This window comes from Maniola hyperantus, chromosome 23 (genome assembly GCF_902806685.2).
Source record: "Maniola hyperantus chromosome 23, iAphHyp1.2, whole genome shotgun sequence".
Taxonomy (NCBI): domain Eukaryota; kingdom Metazoa; phylum Arthropoda; class Insecta; order Lepidoptera; family Nymphalidae; genus Maniola; species Maniola hyperantus.
Window position 1 is genome coordinate 536,225 of NC_048558.1, and position 24,837 is coordinate 561,061.

Sequence of the window (24,837 nt, forward strand, 5' to 3'; positions counted from 1 at the left end):
TTATACATTCAGACTCATAGCTACGAGTATCTAGATACCTGAAATACAAACCCAACAAGTATTTTCCAAAAACAAACTCAAAAGTTACAATAACTGGAAGGATCTGAAATGAAAATTGTAAAAGTTGGCATTCACCAAAACCGCTTTTGTTGGCTTGTTACTAAAGTTACTAAACTTGTTATTAAACTTTTTCTTTGCCGTTAAAGCAAGTGACATTATTTTAATTGCTTAAAACTCACATAACACCGAAAAGTTAAAGGTTTAGTAAGTATTAAGTATTACTTACTAAGTAAACCATCGCCGGCCCACTACTGAACACATGTCTCCTCTCCGAATGAAATGGCTTAGGCCATAGTCTGCCACACAGGCTAAGCGCGGAATGACATACTTCACATACCATTGAGATCTTATACTAAGCGTAGGTTCAGACTTCGGTATAACAAGTAACTGTGAGAAATCACCTTAAATTACCGCGCCTAGACCTGGCTCAAAGGAATATTTCCTTTGAGTGATCCAGGTCTTAAACCTAATGTTTCAGGGTCTTTAGCATCTGAACTTTAAGACTAAATAATTAGGCAAGTTAGGGAAATAATTCGTCTGAAATATTTGATATTTGTAAAGATATCAACTTTTGTTTATTAGATGGGACAAAACGACGAGAGTCACAAGCGTTAAAGAAAGAGCCGCTTAGCCACTTTTTATATCAACTTTAATAGCAATAACTAATATAGGAAATCTGGTTATACGATTGCTGTTTTGTTACCCACTGAGTATTTTATAAAAAATGTAGGTATATCACCACTTTTATTATTATTTACTAGATGACGCCCGCGATTACGTCCGCGTGGATTTAGGTTTTTAAAAATCCCATGGGAACTCTTTAATTTTCTGGGATAGTCTATGTCTTTCCCCGGGATGTAAGCTAACTCTGTACCAAATTTCATCAAAACCGGTTAAACTGTTGGGCCGTGAAAAGATAGCAGACAGATAGACAGACCTACTTTCGCATTTTGTCACTAACATTAGTATGGAAGTATGGAATGATATTTTCTCTGTCCAATGCAAGTAAGCTGGTGCAATGGCGAGTGCTGTAGTCTTACAAATAGGAGGTCCTGACTTTAAGACCAACATTCACTTTTTTGTATAAATTAACTTTGAATTTATAACTGTTTGTTTTCCGCAACCGTCGATATTCTATCATTAATCGTAGTTTGAGAGCTACGAGGAAATGACATACAAATAAATTATTCCCAATAGCCTCTCTACTGTTTTCTTATATCTCTATGGAACAGACAACCTTTGGCCTTTAGACTTAGCTCACGCCTACACAGTTGAATCCTACAAAGCTGTCTAGAACAAAAGCAAACTAGGTCTAATTTTATAGGTCCTAAAGAAAATGTCTGGTGCCACGATAATTAATTAGGTTATAACGTTTTAATTTGTAACTAAAATGGAACTCGTCGGTCAAGTTTTAATTATTAATAGGGTCTTTTACTGTATTAAGAAAATGAAGTGATTTTTAAGGTTTCGTACCTCATAAGGAAAAACGGAACCCTTATAGGATCACTTTGTTGTCTGTCTGTCTGTTTGTCTGTCTGTCAGTCAAGAAACCTACAGGGTACTTCCCGTAGATCTAGAATCATGAAATTTGGCAGGTAGGTAGGTCTTATAGCAGACATTCGGGGAAAAATCTGAAAACCGTGAATGAAAGTTAAAAAATACATAAAAATCTGTTTTAGAATGCACAGGTGAAGACCTTTCACATTATGGTACCCTACTATATATAGTTATCTTACCTACTTAGAAAATTAAAAATACTAATTATTAGTTAATGACAGATTTTTTTTTTGTGTGATGTAACAACAAATTTACGGTTTTCAGATTTTTCCCCAAATGTCAGCTATAAGATCGACCTACCTGCCAAATTTCATGATTCTAGGTCAAGGGGAAGTACCCTGTAGGTTTCTTGACAGACTGACAGACAGACAGACAACAAAGTGATCCTATAAGGGTTCCGTTTTTCCTTTGAGGTACGGAACCCTAATTATTTATTGAGTTTGATTGGTTAGTATTTAAATGATAGCCAAATCGATTGTTACAGGTCCTTTACCTCTGTACAAGTTTTACACTTAAAAAAAATAAGATAATGCTTCGAGAATAATATTTCTTGTTGTGGACGAGATACATTTAAATTTACAATGCAATACATCTGACCGTTGCAAGTTGAGTCATTATTCACAAAGTGGCAAGTTAGTTCCGAACTAGGCCAATAGGGAACGCTCGCAAAACAAAATGAAACGAAAGTAACTCATTTAAGTATACTTAAGTTTAACAAATTATTTGGGGCATTTCTGGATCATTGTATCTACTTTTTTATTAGTTACCTACTAGCTGATACCCGTGGCTTCGTCCGCGTGGATTTAAGTTTTTACAGTAGATATGTATATTTATTAATTTTTTAATTCTCATGGCGGCCATTTTTATATTCGCCATTTAACTATTGAGAGTATCTCTTGTTGTGAACGTGATACATTTAAAACAATGCAATACATTTGACCGTTGCAAGTTGAGTCATTATTCACAAAGTGGCAAGTTAGTTCCGAACTAGGCCAATGGGGAACGCTCGCAAAACAAAACGGAACGAAAAAACCGGTCAAGTGAGAGTCGAACTCTCACACAAAGGGTTCCGTACCGTCGTACAAGATATAACACTATCGTACCTACTTTTAATTATTTTTAATTTGCATGGAGTGTAATTTTGAATTCCCCATACCTATATTTCTTGAGAATATCTCTGGTTTTTAAATTTTTATTTGTATGGCGGCCATCTTGAAATTCGCCATAGTTATATCTATTGAGAATATCTCATATTTTAAAACAATGCAATACATTTGACCGTCGCAAGTTGGGTCATTATTCACAAAGTGGCAAGTTAGGCCAATGGGGAACGCTCACAAAATGAAATTAAACGAAAAAACCGGTCAAGTGCGACTCGGACTCGCACACGAAGGGTTCCGTAACCGTATCAACGTACAACTTTTTATAAGTATATTTTTTAATTTGCATAGCGGCTATTTCAGAATACACCATCTTGGTTTTTTTTATTATTTGTTGTTCTAGAGGCATTAAAAATACATATTGAAAATTTCAACTCTCTACCTATTACGGTTCACGAGATATATAGCCCGCTGACTGACAGGCTGATGGATGGACGGACAGCGGCGGCTTAGTAATAGGGTCCCGTTGGCACCCATGGGCACGGAACCCTAGAAAATTATTTTGTCATTTTTACAATCATTAGTCAAGGCGTCGTAGTTAATGCGTGCCAAAAGTTCGGACAACATAACCATTATAAGCTGTGATAGCCTAGTGGTTAGGACGTCCGCCTTCTAATCGGAGGTCGGGGGTTCGATCCCGGGCGCGGGCATGCACCTCTAACTTTTCGGAGTTATGTGCGTTTTTAGTAATTAAATATCACTTGCTTTAACGGTGAAGGAAAACATCGTGAGGAAAACTGCATACCTGCGAGTTCTCCATAATGTTCTCAAAGGTGTGTGAAGTCTGCCAATCCGCACATGGCCAGCGTGGTAGACTATGGCCAAACCCTTCTCACTCTGAGAGGAGACCCATGCTCTGTAGTGAGTGAGCCGGCGATGGGTTGGTCATGATGATGATGATGAACCATTATTATCATAATCAACCTATCGTCGGTTCACTACTGAGCACGGGTCTCCTCTCAGAATAAGCAGGCTTGGCCGTAGTCCACCACGCAGGCCAACTACAGATTGACAGACTTTACACACCTTTGAGAACATTATGGAGAACTCTCAGATATGCAGGTTTTCTCACGATGTTTTCATTCACCGTTAAAGCAAGTGATATTTAACGCACATAACTTAGAAAAGTTAGAGGTGCGTGCCCGAGATCGAACTTACGACCTCCTTCCAAAGTCTTAACCTCTGGGCTAATACGATCTTAACATCTTTATATCTTTTTCAGGTTAACGCGTTCCAACTTAGACTGCTTCAACATTTAACTATAAGGTGAGATTAGAATAGAATAGAATATATTATAATATAATATAATATAATATAATATAATATAATATAATATAATATAATATAATATAATATAATATAATATAATATAATATAATATAATATAATATAATATAATATAATATAATATAATTTTAATTATCAACTAGTTTAATTTACCACTGGTTCGGAATGCCGTTCCTACCGAGTAGAACCAGCAAGAAACTAGGCGGTTGCTCTTTTCAAGTGATCAGTTTGCAATATTATTATATTATTACACCGTACAAGCAAATTGCAGCCCAGCGCTTTGCTGGAGCTAGTCAAATTGCAGCCCAGCGCTTTGCTGGAGCGAGTCAAATTGCAGCCCAGCGCTTTGCTGGAGCGAGTCAAATTGCAGCCCAGCGCTTTGCTGGAGCGAGTCAAATCCAAGCTTTTTTTATCAGTTCTTCGACTGTATAATATTTATTTTATTTTATTTATTTATTTTATATCTAATTAGAACGGCAGTGCCACTTACACTAACTAGATGATTAATAATAAATTTAAATACAAATAAAGGTACAAGAAAAAAGACATAAAATACAAAACGATAAAAGATCAAAGAATTTTGAATATTATGTACGCTGAGAACATTGAATGACATATTCATGCAATGCTCTCAGCGTACTTCAGTAACTCCAGAACCAGTATTATAGACCCATCATTAAATGAGTCCCATTGAGCATTATTGTCCAAAAGCGCGTTGAATGATGCTAATGAACGGGGTATAGGTGACATAGATCTAGCAACAGTGCGATGATGTGGGACCACGAAAAGTTTATTTTTTGTGGACGAAGATTACTGTTGGATTCAGGGACACGTATGCGACACAGTTGGTCATGAAGTTCTGGAGCATTAACATCTCCTCGCAAAATTTGACACATAATTTTGAGTTGGTCGCAAATGCGTCTGACCTTTGCTTTTTTAGGAGCATACCTACTTTTAATAGATTTTTTAAAGGCGAAAAGGCAAGTCTAAAATTGTTTGTGGAATTTTATCTAAATCTAATCTAAATCTAAATCTATATATATAAAAGGAAAAGGTGACTGACTGACTGACTGGCTGAATGACTGAATGACTGACTGACTGACTGATCTATCAACGCACAGCTCAAACTACTGGACGGATCGGGCTGAAATTTGGCATGCAGATAGCTATTATGACGTAGGCATCCGCTAAGAAAGGATTTTTGATAATTCAATTCCTAAGGGGGTGAAATAGGGTTTTGAAATTTTGTAGTCCACGCGGACGAAGTCGCGAGCATAAGCTAGTAATATAAAAAACGAAAAGGTGACTGACTGACTGACTGACTGATCTATCAAAGCACAGCTCAAACTACTGGACAGATCGGGCTGAAATTTGGCATGCAGATAGCTATCATGACGTAGGCATCCGCTAGGAAAGGATTTTTGAAAATTCAATCCCTAAGGGGGTGAAATAGGGGTTTGAAATTTGTGTAGTCCACGCGGACGAAGTCGCGAGCATAAGCTAGTTATTAATAAAATGCTAGCTGATACCGGCGACTCCGTTCGCGTGGAACTATGTTTTTTAAAAATCCCGTGGGAACTCTTTGATTTTCCAGGATAAAAAGTAGCCTATGTCACTGTCCAGGTCTTTATTTATACCAATGCAAAGCAAAATCACGTCAATCCGTTGCACCGTTGCGACGTGATTAAAGAACAAACCAACAAACAAACACACTTTTGCATTTATAATAAGGGTACGGATCAGTGGCGTGCAATTCATAGAGGCATAAAAGTACTGCTTACCCTAGTTGAAATGACAAGTGCTCATTTTTCTTTATGACCTGCCATTCAGCACGTCTCTATAAGGTGTATCTAAGGCCTATCTTACTAATGCTTACCCTAGCTTCAAACTCTGTGCACGCCACTGGTACGGATATATTAATTAAATAACATAATTAAGTCAAATGTTCCGTCACAATAATAGTTATTACGCCAGTGATTTTTCTGAAAATGGACCGGGGAAACTGTAATTTGTATGATTAAATATATCCGTAATTGATAGGGCGGGCGGTGGAGATCATTCAGCAATAGGTATTTATATTTCACCTACTCGTTATAATGTAATGGATAGGAAAAGATATCTACTACTAGTTGCCCTATACCCGTAGTACAAGATTTTACGTCTCACCAAACCAAACCAAATTCGAGAGTCGAAATACTTCCGCGTTACAGTAAAATGGACCTAAACAGCCTTGAATTGAAGTCAAATATTCAATGCCACTGATTTTAATTTCGCAATGTTTCCGCTTGGAGCGCTGGCTGTAGAAGTGTAGACAAACTTGAGCTTTAAAACAAGGCATTTAAGATCCAGTTTACTGTAACGCGGAAGTATTTCGACTCTCGAATTTGGTTTGGTTTGGTGAGACGTAAAATCTTGTACTACGGGTACTGGCGAACTTCGTACCGCCTAACAGTCGATTCTTTTTCAGGCAATTTTTTAAAATTTCGTCGTACCTACTTCAAGAAATAATATAAAAATAGAATTAGCGAAATCGGTTCAGCTGTTCTCGAGATTTGCGATGAGCAACACATTTAGTGATTTATTTTTATAGTATAGTATAGAGATGTAGGTACTCGTACGAACTTTTATTACTTTTTGATGACCTCCCTTGCACAGTGGTAAGCACTGTTGTCTTGTTAGTGGGAGATCCCAGATTCGATTCCCGACAGGGGTTTGGAATTCATAATTTCTAAACTGGTCTGATCTGGTGGAAGGCTTTGGCAGTGGCTAGTTACCACCCTACCGGCAAAGCCGTGAATTTAGAAACGTGCCGTGTAGAAACCAAAGGGGTGTGGGTTTAATAAAAATCTGCCATACCCCTTCCGATTCCATCTTAAACTGCATCATCACTTACCACCAGGTGAGATTGCAGTCACGGGTTAACTTGTATCTGAATTTAAAAAAAATAACCTAAAATTCATTGTTATAATGATTACACTAACCAGTACCCATCTAGTATGAAGTAAATCAGCTGGTATGAGGTAAATCGAATTTTTGAAGAGAGCAACCGCCGAGTTTCCTTCTGGTTAAGACTCGGCAGGAAAGGCATTCCGAACAGTAGGTGCATTTGACGATTCAAAAAGGTAAAAGTTTTTTGAATAAAAAATATTTCTAACTTGTATGAATTGTTCCTATTTCTAACTTGTAAAAAGTAAGTTAATTATATGTAACGCCATAAAACCAGCTGATGGTAAGTGTTCATTAGACAGGTGGGGACTTCCCCCATGGCGCGATGATTTACACCGCGCCCCGTGAACCATGGCCAAAGTTCATGTGACTATAAAAACTCCATCGATTTGTAGCCAGCCAAGTTACAAGCGAACGCGTTTTTTCCAACCTGAAAATAGGCAATGTGTCTAATTCTATAATTGTGCCGTGGAGACCCTGGTGCCATGGAGTCTTAGTGCAAAAAAAATAGTGTGGCGAGTTGAAATTAGATGGCGCAATTCAATCAATAATGTTTCATGACGTAGTCCCGAACAAATGTACCGCCGACAGTACTCGCAATAACGGAGTTTTGAGCAAACCAACGATCTCCCTTTGGTACGGTCGAGCCTACACACCGCTCCCGTGCATTTATTACTAAGACTCCTAGCCTCATCTGGTGACAGGAGGGCTGGCTCATTTTCTTGGCACCATTCCACGCGGGCATGATTTGCATAGTAATTATGCAAATCATGCAAAAATCGGCAATAAATTTTGACGACCTCCCTGGCGCAGTGGTGAGCGCTGTGGTCTTAATAGTGGGAGGTCCCGGGTTCGATTCCTGGCAGGGGTTTGGAATTTTATGATTTCTAAATTTCTGGTCTGGTCTGGTGGGAGGCTTCTGCCATGGCTAGTTACCACCCTACCGGCAAAGCTGTGCCGCCAAGCGATTTAGCGTTCCGGTACGATGCCGTGTAGAAACCAAAGGGGACGGGTTTAATAAAAACTGCCATACCCCTTCCAGGTTAGCCCGCTATCATCTTAGACTGCATCATCACTTACCACCAGGTGAGATTGCAGTCAAGGGCTAACTTGTATCTGAATAAATAAATAAAAAAAATAGATAAGGCTAGCTTTAAATTTTATTGTAATATTTAAAAAAAAAATGAAATTACAAGATTTTCGCTTAGTTGGAGCGGAAATGGGAGTATCACGATAATATTATAAATGCGAAAGTTTATTTGTGTATGTGTACTATGTATGTTTGTTACTCTTTCACTAAAAACTAGGTACCCTATCATCTTAGACTGCATCATCACTTACCACTAGGTGAGATTGCAGTCAAGGGCTAACTTGTATCTGAAAAAAAAAAAAAAAAAAAACCTACTGGACGGATTTGGCTGAAATTTAGAATGGAGATAGATTATACTTTAACCTAACACAATATAGGCTAGGTACTTTTATCCCGTAGAACCCCATGGCTATCCCGCAGGATAAAAATCGCGGTATAATTATTTTTTAAATACATATCGAAAATAAAGGAACCAGCAGGATTCGAACCTGCGTCGATTTAAATTTTACACTCGCTTCAGCTCGCCACTTGGGCCATGCGTCAAATCGCAGGGGTTAACTTTTACCCTTAAACGCTGTAATAATGAATGGCGTTTTTATTATAAAAAGTTACGGAACCTTTTCTTTTGACCTCGAGTTTTCCTTATTGGGGTTACCTAGAAAATATAACCCTTATAGTTACGTCATGTTATCGGTATGTACGTCTATGCATCCGTGTTACATCATCATCATCATCATCATCATCATTATTAGATCACTAGCTGATGCGCGCGACTTCGTTCGCGTGGATTTACGTTTTTGAAAATCCCGTGGGAACTCTTTAATTTTCCAGAATAAAAAGTAGCCAATGTCACTTTCCAGGTCTTTGACTATACCCATGCAAAAAGTCACGTCATCCGTTGCAGTGTGTGTTGGTTTGTTGTTTTATTGATTTGTTAGTTTGTCCTTAAATCACGTCGCAACAGTGAAACGGATCAACGTGATTTTTTACATGGGTATATATAAAGACCTGGAGAGTAACATAGGCAACTTTTTATCCCGGAAAATCAAAGATTTCCCACAGGATTTTTTTAAAACCTAAATCCACGCGGACGAAGTCACGGGTATCAGCTAGTAATTTAGATAACTTAATTAAAGCGTTCAATCTAGGCTAAAACAACAGAAGTCATCAAAACCCGTAAACCAGCAAGATACTAATCTCGTAAGACTTAAAAAGAACCGTTAAGAAGTTAGCAGATGGGGGGAGGGGGAGGGGGGGGGGGGGCAAAAAATTGTAAAGTTTTCAATAACTTTGACGAGACCGCTTAATGGCTCGACCTAGTTGTGTGTTTACGACCACGGTAAATTGGCTATTATCTATCTATCTATCTATATAGATACGGTCAAGCGCGAGTCGGACTCGTACACGAAGGGTTCCGTACTACAGTCTAAAGAGAACTCTCAGGCATGCAGGTTTCCTCACGATGTTTTCCTTCACCGTTAAAGCGAGATGATATATTATTAAATGATGATGATGATAATATTTAATTTCATAAAACGCACATAATTCTGAAAAGTTAGAGGTGCGAGCCGGGGATCGAACCCCCGACCTCCAGAAGAGGAGGCGGATATCGTAACCACTAGGCTATCAGGATTCATGACTGCTATATATACTGGGGCCATAGTGGGGTCCTTGGGCACACAAGAATTTGGGGCCCTGTTGTAAAGCAAAAAAGTGGCTGTCAAACATTTTTTCGGGTAAGATGTGTCTAAAATAAAAATAAAAAGTAAAGTGTAGGCGAATATATCGCCTTTCGGGGCCCCCTTGACGATGGGGGCCCTGGACCCCGTGTGCCCTTATGGTAAAGACGGATGCTGCATTTAGTAGGGTGCATACATTGTAGCATTTTTACTTCTTATTTACTTTGGTACAGACAAACCTATCAGGTTGACGTCCCACTAAAAATTCCATTAGAAAAATTGTCTATTTTATTATTTTATGTAAAAGGATACAATTGGAAAATTGAACTAGAAGATTGAAGACCCGTTATAGTTTATTAGATTCACAAAATATTATTATGTACCTATAGATTCACAAAATCACTACCCCTATTATAAATGCGAAAGTGTGGTTTGTCCTTCGATCATATACATCGACTAGCTTATGCTCGCGACTTCGTCCGCGTGGACTACAAAATTTCAAACCCCTATTTCACCCCCTTAGGAGTTGAATTTTCAAAAATCCTTTCTTAGCGGATGCCTACGTCATAATAGCTATCTGCATGCCAAATTTCAGCCCGATCCGTCCAGTAGTTTGAGCTGTGCGTTGATAGATCAGTCAGTCAGTCAGTCAGTCACCTTTTCCTTTTATATATATAGATAGAAGATGATCACGTCGCAACGGAGGGGATGGACGTGATTTTTTTGCAATGGGTATAGTTGTAAGATCTGGAGAGTGACATAGGCTACTTTTGTCATATTGCATGCTAATAGGCAGAATTTGGCTGTACCTTTTTGTTTTGTAACATCTCCACTGTTTACCCAGATTCGCAATAAAGAAATTTGTATTTGTTTTATCCCGGAAAATCAAAGAGTTCCCACGGGATTTTTAAAACCTAAATCCACGCGTACGAAGTGTCGGGCATCAGCCTGTAAAAAATATAGATGTGGAGCTGTACATGTGTGCAAACGGGGTACTTAACTTGAGCGATGACATTTTGTTGGTGACCTGTCATCTATTAAGCTCATGTGTTTGTCGCAGGCGTGGACATGTCACTCGGGCGCGGTGCCGATGGCGCAGGCTGAGCGCCCTCGGCTAGGCGCCCATGCGCGCCTGCCTCCTGCTGTGTGCGGCGCTCGCGCTCGCGCCGAGCCGGCCGCGCGCCGCCGCCGCCTCGCCTCGCGCCTCGCCCCGCGCCTCGCCGCAGCACGCGCTCGAACCCGCTCGACTCGAGCACATCAAGACACAGATACTCGCCAAGGTACGTGCTCTGTTGCTGTAGCATGAGATACGTCACACGCGCCTAGGGTTCATGATTTCTCGAGCTTATCAATTTCTCGGGTCTCGAGAATTCTCGAGGCTAATTTCTCGGGTCTTCTCGGGTTGTCGAGAAATTTACATTTACGTACGGATTTGCATATTCTTCGGTTCCAATAATGCGATTAATCAACAAATTCAGTGGTTTCCTCTCAAATAAAAGTACCAAAATAATTATAAGACTTTTATTGACAGTCTTCAACATAATTAGCTTCTTTTTCTTAAAGAAAACTAAAAAAATAAGCTATTTTGACATTTGTGACTTATACATATATACAATTACAGCACAAGCACAGCATTAAAAAGAAAAAAAATCAACTTAAAACTTCTAGCTTCTTTCTTTTAAACAAAACAAACAATAAACAAAAATTTCAACATGAAAACGTTAACCTTATCCTAACTTATAATTAAATTACAATCACAGCACCATTTTTGGCATGTTAATTAGAAAAAAAAATCAAATGATATTTTTGCATTAAAAACAAACGGCAAACGCAAATCGTTTTATTTTATAATTTCATAGACTCAAATAATATGATTTCTCGAGTTCTCGAGTTTTCTCGAGCTTGATTTCCCGGGAACAAAGCCCAACGATTTCCCGGGAATTCTCGGAATGAACCCTACACGCGCCCCACCCCATGGACAATGGACATGTCGTAACTTGGTGTACGTCATTTGCAGCTGGGGCTCACATCGCGGCCGACGCCGCTCGGGGCGCCGCCTCGTGACGTTGTGAGGCAGATCCTGGCGCGAGCGGCCGACCCGACGCCCGAGCGCCGCCCGGACACAGAACAGAGCATGAGGGAAATCATTGCGATAGCACACAGAGGTACCCGACACACACACACGACACCTGCCTCGTGACGTCACGAGACAGCGCCGCCTCGTGACGTCATGAGGCAGATCCTTGCACGAGCGGCTGACCCGATGCCCGACAGCTGCCTGGACACAGAACAGAGCATGAGGGAAATCATTGCGATAGCACACAGAGGTACCCGACAGACACACGACACCTGCCTCGTGACGTCACGAGACAGTGCCACCTTGTGACGTGGTTAGGCAGAGTTTGGTGTCGAAGGAAATCAGGGAACAGAGAATTTAACCATTACGGTCATTGTCTTAAGATTACATAAAACTCATTTAAAACTGAGTAAGAAAATGACAGAATATTTAATTTTAATTTAGCCTCATTTACTCGCCGTTATTTTACAAGTTAGAAGTTCGTTAATATTATAGTAAAATCTTATAATTTATTTAATCAATTATTATCACACAAAAATGATGTCAAGAGGTGACATTGATGATTAAAAGATTCACATAAACGTTAAAAAAAGCCTGGATTTGACTCGCAGCTAAACTCCAACAATCGTGTGAATCGAATATTTGAGAATAGCAACTGCCGAGTTTCTTGCTGGTTCTTATCAATAGCGAGGGCATTCTGAACCAGTGGTAGATTAATTTTAACGATTCAAAAACACTTGTAAAAGTTTAATTGAGTACTTCTATTTCTAAGTCGTTCATGTTGAAAGAGTAGTAATTCAAAGATGAAAGTATTACACATGGCACATTTTAAGGCGCTTTGAATAAATAATCCTAATTTTATCAATATTAAGTTTAATTTGCCAGTGGACTCTACTATCGCCTATTAATACACGTATCTCAAGACATAAGTGACTATTTCAACATCTATGTAGGTATATAGGGTACGAACTAACTTCTAGTTTCTTGGTTACATTGACCTCAATGGCGGGCCGTCTGGTTTTTGGCATACAAGCTTAATCTTAATAGATAAACCTACATGATTGAGACTTTTTCAATAAAATATTAGTTTTGCCAAATCATCGTCTAGAATCAGTACCCGTCGTCACATTACAGTACATAATATACTTATCAAGTTTTGATTTGTGATTTTTCCATATACTTAGCGGAATTTTGATACGCAGTGATTAGCTCGTTTATTTGATTGCGTATATATGATTGCGTTGCGAAGTTACTTTTTATTTTTGATGCCCTTTAAATTGCTGGCTGATAATTTATTGGGTATTAAACCATTTATAATTTAACTTAAAATTAAATCTTGTGTCCTTTTCTAACTGATATATTAAGAAGCAAACGTAGTACTGATGCGATTGAAAACTTAATTTTTAATATCGACACGATTTTTTAAAAACTAATTCTCATTTACGAAATGGCTCCTCACTCTTAACAATTTTAATGAAATAGGTGTAACATAAAGTTTTTAACTTTGTATGCAAAGTTAATTTTTACTTATATTATTACCCATTTGACCTATAACAATTTCTTGTGAGATTTTTTCAGATATAAAGTTTTTACTGCTACCTACACATTGGCTGTTGAAATTGTGTAAGTATTCTTTTTTACTAATGGAATATTACCTGATGGCCAGGCTTTCGTCTTTCACCAAAGGCTTTCGTCACTAGTACAATTGGGTATTTTCCTACTTTTGAATTTGAGATTTACAAAGTTACAGGCATTTTAATTTTGGAGTGGGAGGGTCTTCTATCCCTTTTTCGCAAAACGAAAATTTGTATGAAACCGCACGAAGCTATACTATGGCATTAGTAAGGTGTGACGTCAAAATGCTATATCGCTATCTCTGTCTGATCAGAAATATTTAAATGCTTATAACTTTTTTGTTATTTGATCGATTTAATTAGTTATTCAGTTTACGTCATTATTTTTATCATAGTTTATAATAAAGTAATAAAAAAGTTGGAGTCAAATACCCAATTGCGAATCCTCAAGTTCTTTGGGAACATCACAAGGAAGAGTGGTACCATCGAAACCCTCGTGGTACAAGGTCGAGTGGAGGGGACACGTCCACGTGGGCCTTCCCCAACTAGGGCTCCGCAACAAACACGCCTGTCTCCGTGTGTGCACATAATGCCACCAACAGAAGTTGCTGGAGGGAGATCGCACGAGTAGCAGTGAAGAATTATTCATACTCCACGACCACTCTGTCAAGAGAGAACGGTGGAGAAGTATGCTTTCATCTGCGAGGATTTATGTTTCCCGTGGGAGCTTTTTGTTTTATCGAGATAGGTTCAACGGTTGAACTATGAAATGGTAATAGATAGATAGACAGACACACTTTCGCATTTCTAACTTGCCTTTACACAAGTTTAAAAAATGTGTTAAAAGTATGCTCCTAAAAAAAGCATATTATACAGTCGCAGACTATGTAAACGATAAAAAAGCTTGGATTTGACTCGCTCCAGCAATGCACGGGGCTGCAATGGCTTGTATAGTACGGTATAATAACATTGTAAATTGAAAAATTAAAAAGAGCAACCGCCGAGTTTCTTGCTGGTTCTTCTCGGTAGGAACGGCATTTCGAACCAGTGGTAAATAAAAACTACCTGACTATTCATAAGCACTTTTAAAAAGTTTACATGAATAAAAAACATTCTATTCTATTCTATTCTATTCTATTCTAACTACTAGTCTGTACGTATTAACAACATCAGTATAAGCAGTGGTAACCTGACGGTTTAGCCGTCGTCGTGCCAGCCTTCTTTTCGGGGGAGGAAAACGTCGTGAGGAAACCTGCATGCCTGGGAATTTTTCATAATATTCTCAAAGGTGTGTGAAGTCTGCTAATCTGCACTGGGCTAGTGTGGCTAGCGTGGCGGACTACGGCGGAAGGGTTTACCTTCTTATTCTGAGAGGAAATCTGTGTTCAGTAGTGGGCCAGAAATGGGTTGGCCATGATAATGATGACTTAGAAAGAGTATTTGATTCTTAATTGAATCGTATGCAGAAGGATCTGGGAGCCCATCGCATGAATTATTCCAAAAATGCCCTACCGTTATATGATTAGTGGAAGAAGTCACAACCCTCAGTAATGAAGATAATTACGCGATAGAGGGAGAGAGAGAAATAATTTTTAAAATTTACTATTTCAGGGACTTTGGAAAAGTTACCGATTGGAAGAAAACTCGGATTATTGAAAAATGTAAGTTATATAATTTAGTAGGTTTAATTTCGTTTTCGACGTCCACTCTAAACCCGGAAAATTCAGAAAATGCTAAAGCTTAAAATTTTGCCATCATGGTACCTACCACTAGGTATGTTAGGCTTGTAACATAACAATTTTGTACATTTGCAATTCATTTTATAAAAAGACAATGCCTGCGACAAATTTCAAACCTCTATTTTACCCCATTAGGGGTTGAATTTTCAAAAATCCTTTCTTAGCGGATGCCTACGTCATAATAGCTATCTGAATGCCAAATATCAGCCCGATCCGTCCAGTAGTTTGAGCTGTGCGTTGATAAATCAGTCAGTCAGTCACCTTTTCCTTTTATATATTTAGATGTTTTATATTAAAAGACTAGATGATGCGTTGCTATGATAACAATAGGCTACTTGACAATTTTTTTAAGTTGGTCTTAAATGGTTAATATTTGTCCTATTATATCAAAAAAATTAACACTATATTTTTTTGCGCCCTAAAAACCGTAAAACTTTAATTTAAAAAAATATTTTTCTTAGACAGGTGAAAACACTGTCGGCCATGTTTGGCCGATAGATTATCTGTGCTCTGACGTCATGCATTTGTAAACAACAGTATAACCCGTACAACAGTATAACCGGGTTATACTGTTGTTTACAAATGCATGACGTCAGAGCACAGATAATCTATCGGCCAAACATGGCCGACAGTGTTTTCACCTGTCTAAGAAAAATATTTTTTTAAATTAAAGTTTTACGGTTTTTAGGGCGCAAAAAAATATAGTGTTAATTTTTTTGATATAATAGGACAAATATTAACCATTTAAGACCAACTTAAAAAAATTGTCAAGTAGCCTATTGTCTCATTTTAAGGATCCGTTCATAAAAAGTACCTACCTACCTACTTGAGCACGATTTTCAGTTCTTGTCATGAAAGTTATTTTTTTTATTCAGATACAAGATAGCCCTTGACTGCAATCTCACCTGATGGTAAGTGATGATGCAGTCTTAGATGGAAGTAGGTTTCTACAAGGCATCGTACCGGAACGCTAAATCGCTTGGCGGCACGGCTTTGCTGGTAGGGTGCTAACTAGCGACGGCCTAAACCTCCCATCAGATCTGACCAGAAATTAAGAAATTATAAATTTCCAAATCCCTGCCAGGAATCGAACCCGGGACCTCCCACTAATAAGACCAGTACTTACCATCGAGCCAGAGAGGTCGTCAAAAAGTTAATAGAAAACTGCCATGGACCTAATATATTTTTTTAGTAGTAGATTATTTCATTGATAAGGAAAAATCTCGCTCATATCAGCAGAGACTGCACATAAACGTTTTATCGTCACACACCCCCCCTCCCTGGAATTGCAACATAAACCCATTATATGCGAAACAAAAAACGGCCATAAAACCCACTGTCCATGCCAACTATATTATTATTTTAGAAAAAACATTAAATCGCAAAAGTTCGGAACTAACCAAAAATGGGCAAGTAATAGGGTTCCCACTTGTTTCATTTTATTTTTAATTTTTTTTATTCAGATACAAGTTAGCCCTTGACTGCAAGTGATTTAGCGTTCCGGTACGATGCCGAGTAGAAACCTAAGGTGTATGGGTTTGATAAAAACTGCCATACTCCTTCCAGGTTAGCCCGCTTCCATCTTAGACTGCATCATCACTTACCACCAGGTGAGATTGCAGTCAAGGGCTTACTTGTATCGGAATAATAAAAAACTCGGCTAAGTGCCAGTCAGGCTCGCGCAATGAGGGTTCCGTACTACAGTCGTATTTTTTCGACATTTTGCAGGATAATTCAAAAATTATGATACATAAAAAGAAATAAAAATCTGTTTTAGAATGCACAGGTGAAGACCTTTCATATGATACCCCACTTAATATAGTTATCTTACTTAGAAAATTGAAAATACTAATTATTAGTTCATGACCACAATTTAATTTTTTTTTGTGTGATGTAACCACAAATTCACGGTCTTCAGATTTTCCCCCGAATGTCAGCTATAAGATCTACCTACCTGCCAAATTTAATGATTCTAGGTCAACGGGAAGTACCCTGTAGGTTTCTTGACAGACAGACAACAAAGTGATCCTATAATAAGGGTTCCGTTTTTCCTTTTGAGGTAAGAAACCCTAAAAAAAGATTTACGGTTGGACGGCAGAGGCTTAGTAATAGATAAAACCCTCTAAACTAGATCAAGTATAAGATAATCTCCAACGATAATTCATTATATAGTCAGAGACGGCTTAACTTGCTCATTAAGACACAGATAGAAAGTAAATAGCCAAATTAGGACGTCCTTTCTGTCAGTTACTACCGATTTGAATTAACATTTCGATAATAGGGTCTTGGACTGTATTAATCAAATGATGTAATTTTTTGTATAGCGGCAGTTTATGTGGCTAGAAATCGTTATAAAACATGAACATTAAGATTTAAAAAAAAATTAAAATGATTAATAATTTTTAACGTCATGAAGGCGATTAATGACGTCACAATCCATAAAAAACAAATATTTTTAGAGTAATCGCTGCGGGAAAATATTTTTTATGTTAAAAAATTTAAATATATATTATAATTATATATATTAAATATATATATATATGTCGTTTACGCTTTGTGACGTCATTAATCGTACACTGCATATTAAAATTGGAGAGGAAAACTGATGCTTGATCTGATCATATGATGTATTCTAATTTTTAACCGACTTCAAAAAAGGAGGTTCTCAACTGGCTCGCACTTGGCCGATTTTTTAAATTATGACTTGTTAATAATATGTTAACCAACCTAACCTAACGCACAACAGACGGAAACGTTTAAGTGCGGAAACCAGCCCAGAGCGAAGAAGAAGAATATGTTAACCAGGCATCAACCCTAGCGAGGACGAGCTGTAGTTGGCTTGAACGATGATCATTCTGTGTGTGCGTGTGTGTGCAGTTAAACAGTAATTTAAGTCGGTGATGCAACGCCGCTGGCTGGCTGCCAACCGCCCGGCCCGGTCCGAGCGGCTAGGGTTTTTTCTACAAATCTTAAGTTTCTATAGCTCCCTTCTTCTTAAGGCAGCGACATAAGTATCTACAGGATTTCTAATAAGTGCTTCAAAAGCGCTCCGAAAATATAAATAAAAGCAAAAATAATAGTTTGACCTTATTTCTAACGCCCGCGACTTCGTCCGTGTGGACTACACAAACACCTATTTTATCCCCTTAGGGGTTGAATTTTCAAAAATCCTTTCTAATGTATACGTCATAATTTTATTATTATTTTTTTAAATTCATTATAGGTATACGCTTGACCACAATAACACCTGATGGAAAGTGATAATGTGACCTAAGACGGGACGTGTTTACCTAGAAGATGCGTATTCACTCTTGTTTTAAAGATACCCGGCTTGTAATTGGTAGAAAACACATATTATCGTGGAAGAGTATTCCAAACCTTAGCCATGCGTATGAGGAATGTAACATTATCATTTAAATTTGTATTTTTTTGTGACTAAGTATTTAATTTGACTAATTTTATCAAAACTATGTACACGTTGTTCGGTATATCATAAGTCATCACATATTGCATGCTAATAGGCAGAATTTGGCTGTACCTTTTTGTTTTGTAATATCTGCATTCTGCACTGTTTACCCATATTCGCAATAAAGAAATTTGAATTTGAATTTGAATTTGAATGATGACGCAAAACGTTTCGTGCGTGTAGATTGGATGTCGACGACATAAGGATGGAAACACGTCTTGCGGTTCGGTGATATAATAGCTATCTCTATTTGAATAGATAATATTATCCAGCAATGTATATAGAAACGTTTTAAAAAAACCGGCCAAGTGCGAGTCAGGCTCGCGCAATGAGGGTTCCGTACTACAGTCGTATTCTTTCGACATTTTGCACGATAATTCAAAAACTATGATGCATAAAAATAAATAAAAATCTGTTTTAGAATGTACAGGTGAAGACCTTTCATATGATACCCCACTTGATATAGTCACTCACTTCGAAAGTTGAAAATACTAATTATTAGTTCATGACCACAATTTAATTTTTTTTTTGTGTGATATAATCCCAAATTCACGGTTTTCAGATTTTTCCCCAAATGTCAGCTATAAGATCTACCTACCTGCCAAATTTCATGATTCTAGGTCAACGGGAAGTACCCTGTAGGTTTCTTGACAGACAGACAGACAACAAAGTGATCCTATAAGGGTTCCGTTTTTCCTTTTGAGGTACGGAACCCGAAAAACGAATATCTGTGTTTGCCAGGTTACCATAAAAATGTGTAGACTCAAAGTTGCATGCGTTCAAAGATTTGTATGTGAATCTTTATATTATCAAAATCAAACTTTACTTTTATGAGGTTCGCTGAACGTCATGCTAAATATGCATGCGTTCGCATGTGCTTATGTGAGGCAAGGAGCGACATTGTTGCATGGTTGCATGTCAGTCATCACACGATACGGCATTCTGCGTATGCCCGCGACTTCGTCCGCGTGGACTATAAAAATTACAACCCCCTATTTTACACCCGTAGCCATTGAATTTCCAAAAATCCTTTCTTAGCGGATATCAACGTTAGAATAGCTATATGCATGCCAATATTCAGCCCGATGCGTCCAGTAGTTTGAGCTGTGCGTTGATAGATCAGTTAGTCAGCTTTTTTCTTTTGTAATACTTATTCACAAAGGTATATAGACCTGAACGCATTTGGAACCCTCGTAGCTTTAGTTTTAAGTTTGCGTAAAAATTATCACCACTATATCTTACAAATCCAACAACTGACAATCAAAAAGTGTAATCTATTACCTATTTTGAATAAATTATTTGATTTGATTTGATTTGATATATGTTTAGATAAACGAATAGTAAACTCACTCAAACGAAGCCGGAGCGGGTTGAAAATAAACCAACTTTTGATCAAATCATCATAATTTGACTGCGTTCTACTGCGGTGGGGTCGCTAGTGTGGTATAAAGAACGCGCCAGAGTTATGACTGCAGTCAAATTGATCTGAAAAATAAATGGAAACTCTTGAAGGACTGCGTATTTCAGTTCTATGAATTCTGTTCATTTAGAAACCTCCAAGTATTTCTAACATTTCACACAAACTTTAAGATTTTCTTGGTTGTTTTATACTAGACTTAATGTTAACTTTGACTTCGTCCGCGTGGATTTAGAAAATTCCAAGTAGGTATTTTACACAAACTTCAAGATTTTTTGGGTTAGTTATATACTATAGGTACTAGCTTATCCTCGCGACTTTGTCCGCGTGAACTACACAAATTTCAAACCTTTATTTCACCCCCTTAGGGACTGAATTTTCAAAAATCCTTTCTTAGCGGATGCCTACGTCATAATAAAACAATTTTTAAATTCACAATTGCAATTTGCAAATTGCTTGGCCTGGTGGCTGCTTTTTCCTGCATGTTTAGCAGTGGGAGGGCGGGCGGTGCATGTCGCATGCTGCATGTTGTGCCATATAGATTCGACCTCTTTCAGCGGATTATAGCAAACTAAGCTTTTGGTTCATTGTAAATCTACGCATTAGGTATCTACATACCATATACTATTTTATCTATCACGATTAAACAACAGTACCCGTAGTACAAGATTTTACGTCTCACCAAACGAAACCAAATTCGAGAGTCGAAATACTTCCGCGTTACAGTAAAATGGACCTAAACAGCCTTGAATTGAAGTCAAATATTCAATGCCACTGATTTTAATTTCGCAATGTTTCCGCTTGGAGCGCTGGCTGTAGAAGTGTAGACAAACTTGAGCTTTAAAACAAGGTATTTAAGATCCAGTTTACTGTAACGCGGAAGTATTTCGACTCTCGAATTTGGTTTGGTTTGGTGAGACGTAAAATCTTGTACTACGGGTACAGATGAGGATATAGGTACACACTGTGAAATTTTAGTGATTGTCTTCCCGCGGCAGAACGATTGGCCCTCAGTACTATCGAAATTTTGAGTTAAACTTAAAAAATAAAAAAGTTTTTGTTTTGAAATACTTAAAAAACAAATCGACAACTCGAAAGTGTGAGAAACAATAGTAACTCACTAGACGTAACGTGAATAGTAGGTAGGTACATCCACTCGAACCGCGCTGCCAATAAAGTGAAAAAGTTTAAAGCAAAATAAGCTCTCGCGCGTAGTAATACGGCATAAACTAGCCTGCACGCACGGGGTATCACTATTGGTTCGAGGTCTCATTCGATTTTTGTTTTTCTCGATTGTAAATTTGACATTTTTGACTCTAACAATTTTTTATATTTAGAAATCGATTGTAATACCACTACAAAATCATTCCGCTTCGGGAAAACAACCATTAAAATTTCAGCGTGTATATTTTTTAATACCGGATCTCATACCAAAATTATGTTTGCTGCACTCTGGCATGCGGAATATTTTGCGAGATTTAAAATTTCCCAAGAGGTTTTACATCTTGGCTTGTCACTTCCCAGGATTCATGGCGAAAAAAATGACACGGTTTATGAGCAAGTGTGATAAACATGCAGCTTTTTGCCAAGTGGGATAAACCCACAGAACCTACACTAGTATTGTCCACACTAGTGTAGATTCTGTGAAGAAAAAGCTGTGACAGCCTAGTGGTTAGGATGTCCGCCTTCTAATCGGAGATCGGGGGGTCGATCCCGGGCACACACCTCTAACTTTTCAGAGTTATGTGCGTTTTAAGTAATTAAATATCACTTGCTTTAACGGTGAAGGAAAATATCGTAAGGAAACCTGCATGCCTGAGAGTTCTCCATAATGTTCTCAAAGGTGTGTGAAGTCTACCAAACCACACATGGCCTGCGTGGTAGACTATGGCCAAACCCTTCTCACTCTTAGAGGAGACCCGTGCTCTGTAGTGAGCCGTCGATGAGTTGATCATAATGATGATGATGATGATGATGATCATTGTCCATACTAGTATTAAACGACCCATCCGTTAAACCGATTTTGATGAAATTTTGTAAAGAGTTACCTTACATCCCGGGGACGGACATGGCCTTCTTTTTATACCGGAAAATTAAAGTTTCCACAGGAATTTTAAAATCCGTTACACAGATTTATATGAAACTAGCTTATGCTCGCGACTTCGTCCACGTGGACTACACAAATTTCAAACCCCCATTTCACCCCCTTAGGGGTTGAATTTTCAAAAATCCTTTCTTAGCGGATGCCTACGTCATTATAGCTATCTGCATGCCAAATTTCAGCCCGATCCGCCCAGTAGTTTGGGCTGTACGTTGATAGATCAGTCAGTCAGTCAGTCAGACACCTTTTCTTTTTATATATTTAGATTTGATGCAAAGGTAGCTTGCATCCCGGAAATTGATATAGGCAACTTTTTGTCCCGGAAAATCGAAGAAGAATCAAAAATTAAGAAAGAAAAATCCGGCCTTATCCCTTGTTTATATCATGGACAATGTCAAAGGCTGATTTTTCGGAATCCCCTCGAGATAGGAAACAAAGAGCGAAAACGCGGGCGGTCGCTAGTATATCAACATAATGCCTTTCGCAGACAATACAATTTTAAAGTTAAATTCGCCTGAATACTCTGGCAATACTGCTCAGTGCATTATTGCGTGTATCACCTACCAGCGAACATGAATGTGGACACATAACGACTGGCCATTCTACGACTCGGATTAAACATATAAATTTGCGGACGGATTGCGTACTTTTAGGAACTTTATTTATTGTTCTGAAGCTAAAAACTTTGCCTCGTTAGCATAGACAGCTTTTTATGGCCGAGTACGGTCAAAATTGACAAATTTACTATTATCTACTTTTTTATGTGTGTGACGCAATTGCAAGCTACTACTTTGATTATAGTATTTGAGTATAGTATAGTAATAAAGAGCGGTCTGGGTGTTCATCTAAATTGTACATATAAAAGGAATTTGTCTGGTGGGAGGCTTCGGCCGTGGCTAGTTACCACCCTACCGGCAAAGCCGTGCCGCCAAGCGATTTAGCGTTCCGGTACGATGCCGTGTAGAAACCAAAGCGGTATCGGTTTAATAAAAACTGCCATACCCCTTCCAGGTTAGCCCGCTATTATCTTAGACTGCATCATCACTTACCACCAGGTGAGATTGCAGTCAAGGGCTAACTTGTATCTGAATAAAAAAAAATAAAAAAATGTGACTAATACTAAATGGCGACTACATTTAGTAAGTTATATGTTCAGAATAAGTACTTTTTTAATGTATTAGTGTAAGAAACCGAAAGTAACCTAATAAATAAAATAAAATACTGTAACTGACTGACTCACTCAAACCTACGCTAGCTCACGCTCGCATCGTACAAACTATTGGAGGGATCAGGCTGAAATTAGGCATGCTGATAGCTATAATGACGTAGGCATCCGCTAAGAGAGGATTTTTATCTTAAATATTAAAAGGAAAGGTGACTGACTGACTGAGTGGCTGACTGATCTATCAACGCACAGCTCAAACTGTTGGACGGATCGGGCTGAAATTTCTCATGCAGATAGCTATTATGACGTAAGAATCCGCTAAGAAATGATTTTTGAAAATTCAGCCCCTAATAGAGGTTTGAAATTTATGTAGCCCCCGCGGACGAAGTCGCGAGCACAAGCTAGTTCAGGGTATAAACAGGATATAGGAGCTTTGATAGCCTAGTCGTTAAGACATTCGCCTCATTTTTAGGGTCCCGTACCTTTAAACTTCGTTGTCTGTCTGTCTGTCAACCTACAGGATAGACACTCTCCGTTGCAGGTAAGTAGATCTTGTAGAACACGTAAAGGAAAAAAATCCGAAAACCGTGATGTGGAAAACATTACACTCCTATATTTGGACAGTCGTGTTAAAAGAAAACATAAGAGGTACAGTCAGCAAGACAGCAAAACTAATTTTCAACGGAAACCAAAAAACAGTGCAGCGCCACACGATGAATGCGACCGACAAAATCGTAAATTGGCAACTTCAAAGATCCTCCCCAAAGAATATGTTCCGGAATTTGGGGGTAGTAAATTTTCCGGAGAGGAAAGGGGGAACTTCGATCGCTTTATAATGTCTGTGTTGACTGTACCTACCTACTGTACTTTGACCTTTGATTAGGTAGATGTTTTGTTGACAGTACTTTTTCAAAAAGAATATTAGCCATGTTAATTACGACTAGCTTATTCCCGCGACTTCGTCCGCATGGACTACCAAAATTCAAACCCCTATTTTTTTTTTTTTATTATTTTTTTTTTTTAAAGAATATTAGCCATGTTAAATGACTAATATTCCCCTTTCCTCTCCAACTAAGCGTCAGGCTTGTGCTAGGAGTAGGTACGACAATAGTGCAACGGGCGGGGTTTGAACCGGCGACCTTTCGGTTTTTCGATTTTTACCCTCTTAAGGGTTGAATTTTCCAAAATTCTTTCTTAGCAGATGTTATCAGCCCGCTTGTCCCTTGATTTAACGGTGAAGGAAAAAATCGTGAGATAACCGGCATGGCCTGAGAGTTTACCATAATTTTCTAAAAAGTGTGTGAAGTCTGCCAATCCGCACTGGGCCAGCCCAGCGTGGCAGACTTTGGCCCTTCTCATTCTGAGAGGAGACCTGTGCTCAGTACCTCCGCAGTGAGTACGTAAGTAGTAAGAGATTTTGTTGACGCTACTTTTTCACGTTGATTTATTTAGAAACAATTTTTCCAGCGTTTGTTCTGAGAGTTGCGAAGAAAATTGAAAGTAATTGAATGTTTTGTTG

At 38.3% G+C, this 24,837-nt stretch overlaps 1 protein-coding gene across 2 annotated transcripts in view; it reads left to right on the forward strand.

The window, feature by feature from the left end:
• LOC117993130 (uncharacterized) overlaps window positions 1-24,837 on the forward strand; it is an 81,712-nt gene that overhangs the window by 42,285 nt on the left and 14,590 nt on the right. The window contains exons 2-5 of one of the 2 annotated variants that reach the window (XR_011238116.1): window positions 4,000-4,043; window positions 10,840-11,059; window positions 11,797-13,479; window positions 15,042-15,091. Coding sequence is in view for 1 of the 2 variants with exons in the window: in XM_069506732.1 (XP_069362833.1) it covers window positions 10,904-11,059; window positions 11,797-11,979 (339 nt within the window). In the remaining variant the exon portion in view is untranslated. Of the gene's footprint in view, window positions 1-3,999; window positions 4,044-10,839; window positions 11,060-11,796; window positions 13,584-15,041; window positions 15,092-24,837 lie in introns of those variants that run through there. The other variant, XM_069506732.1, reaches the window with a different exon arrangement.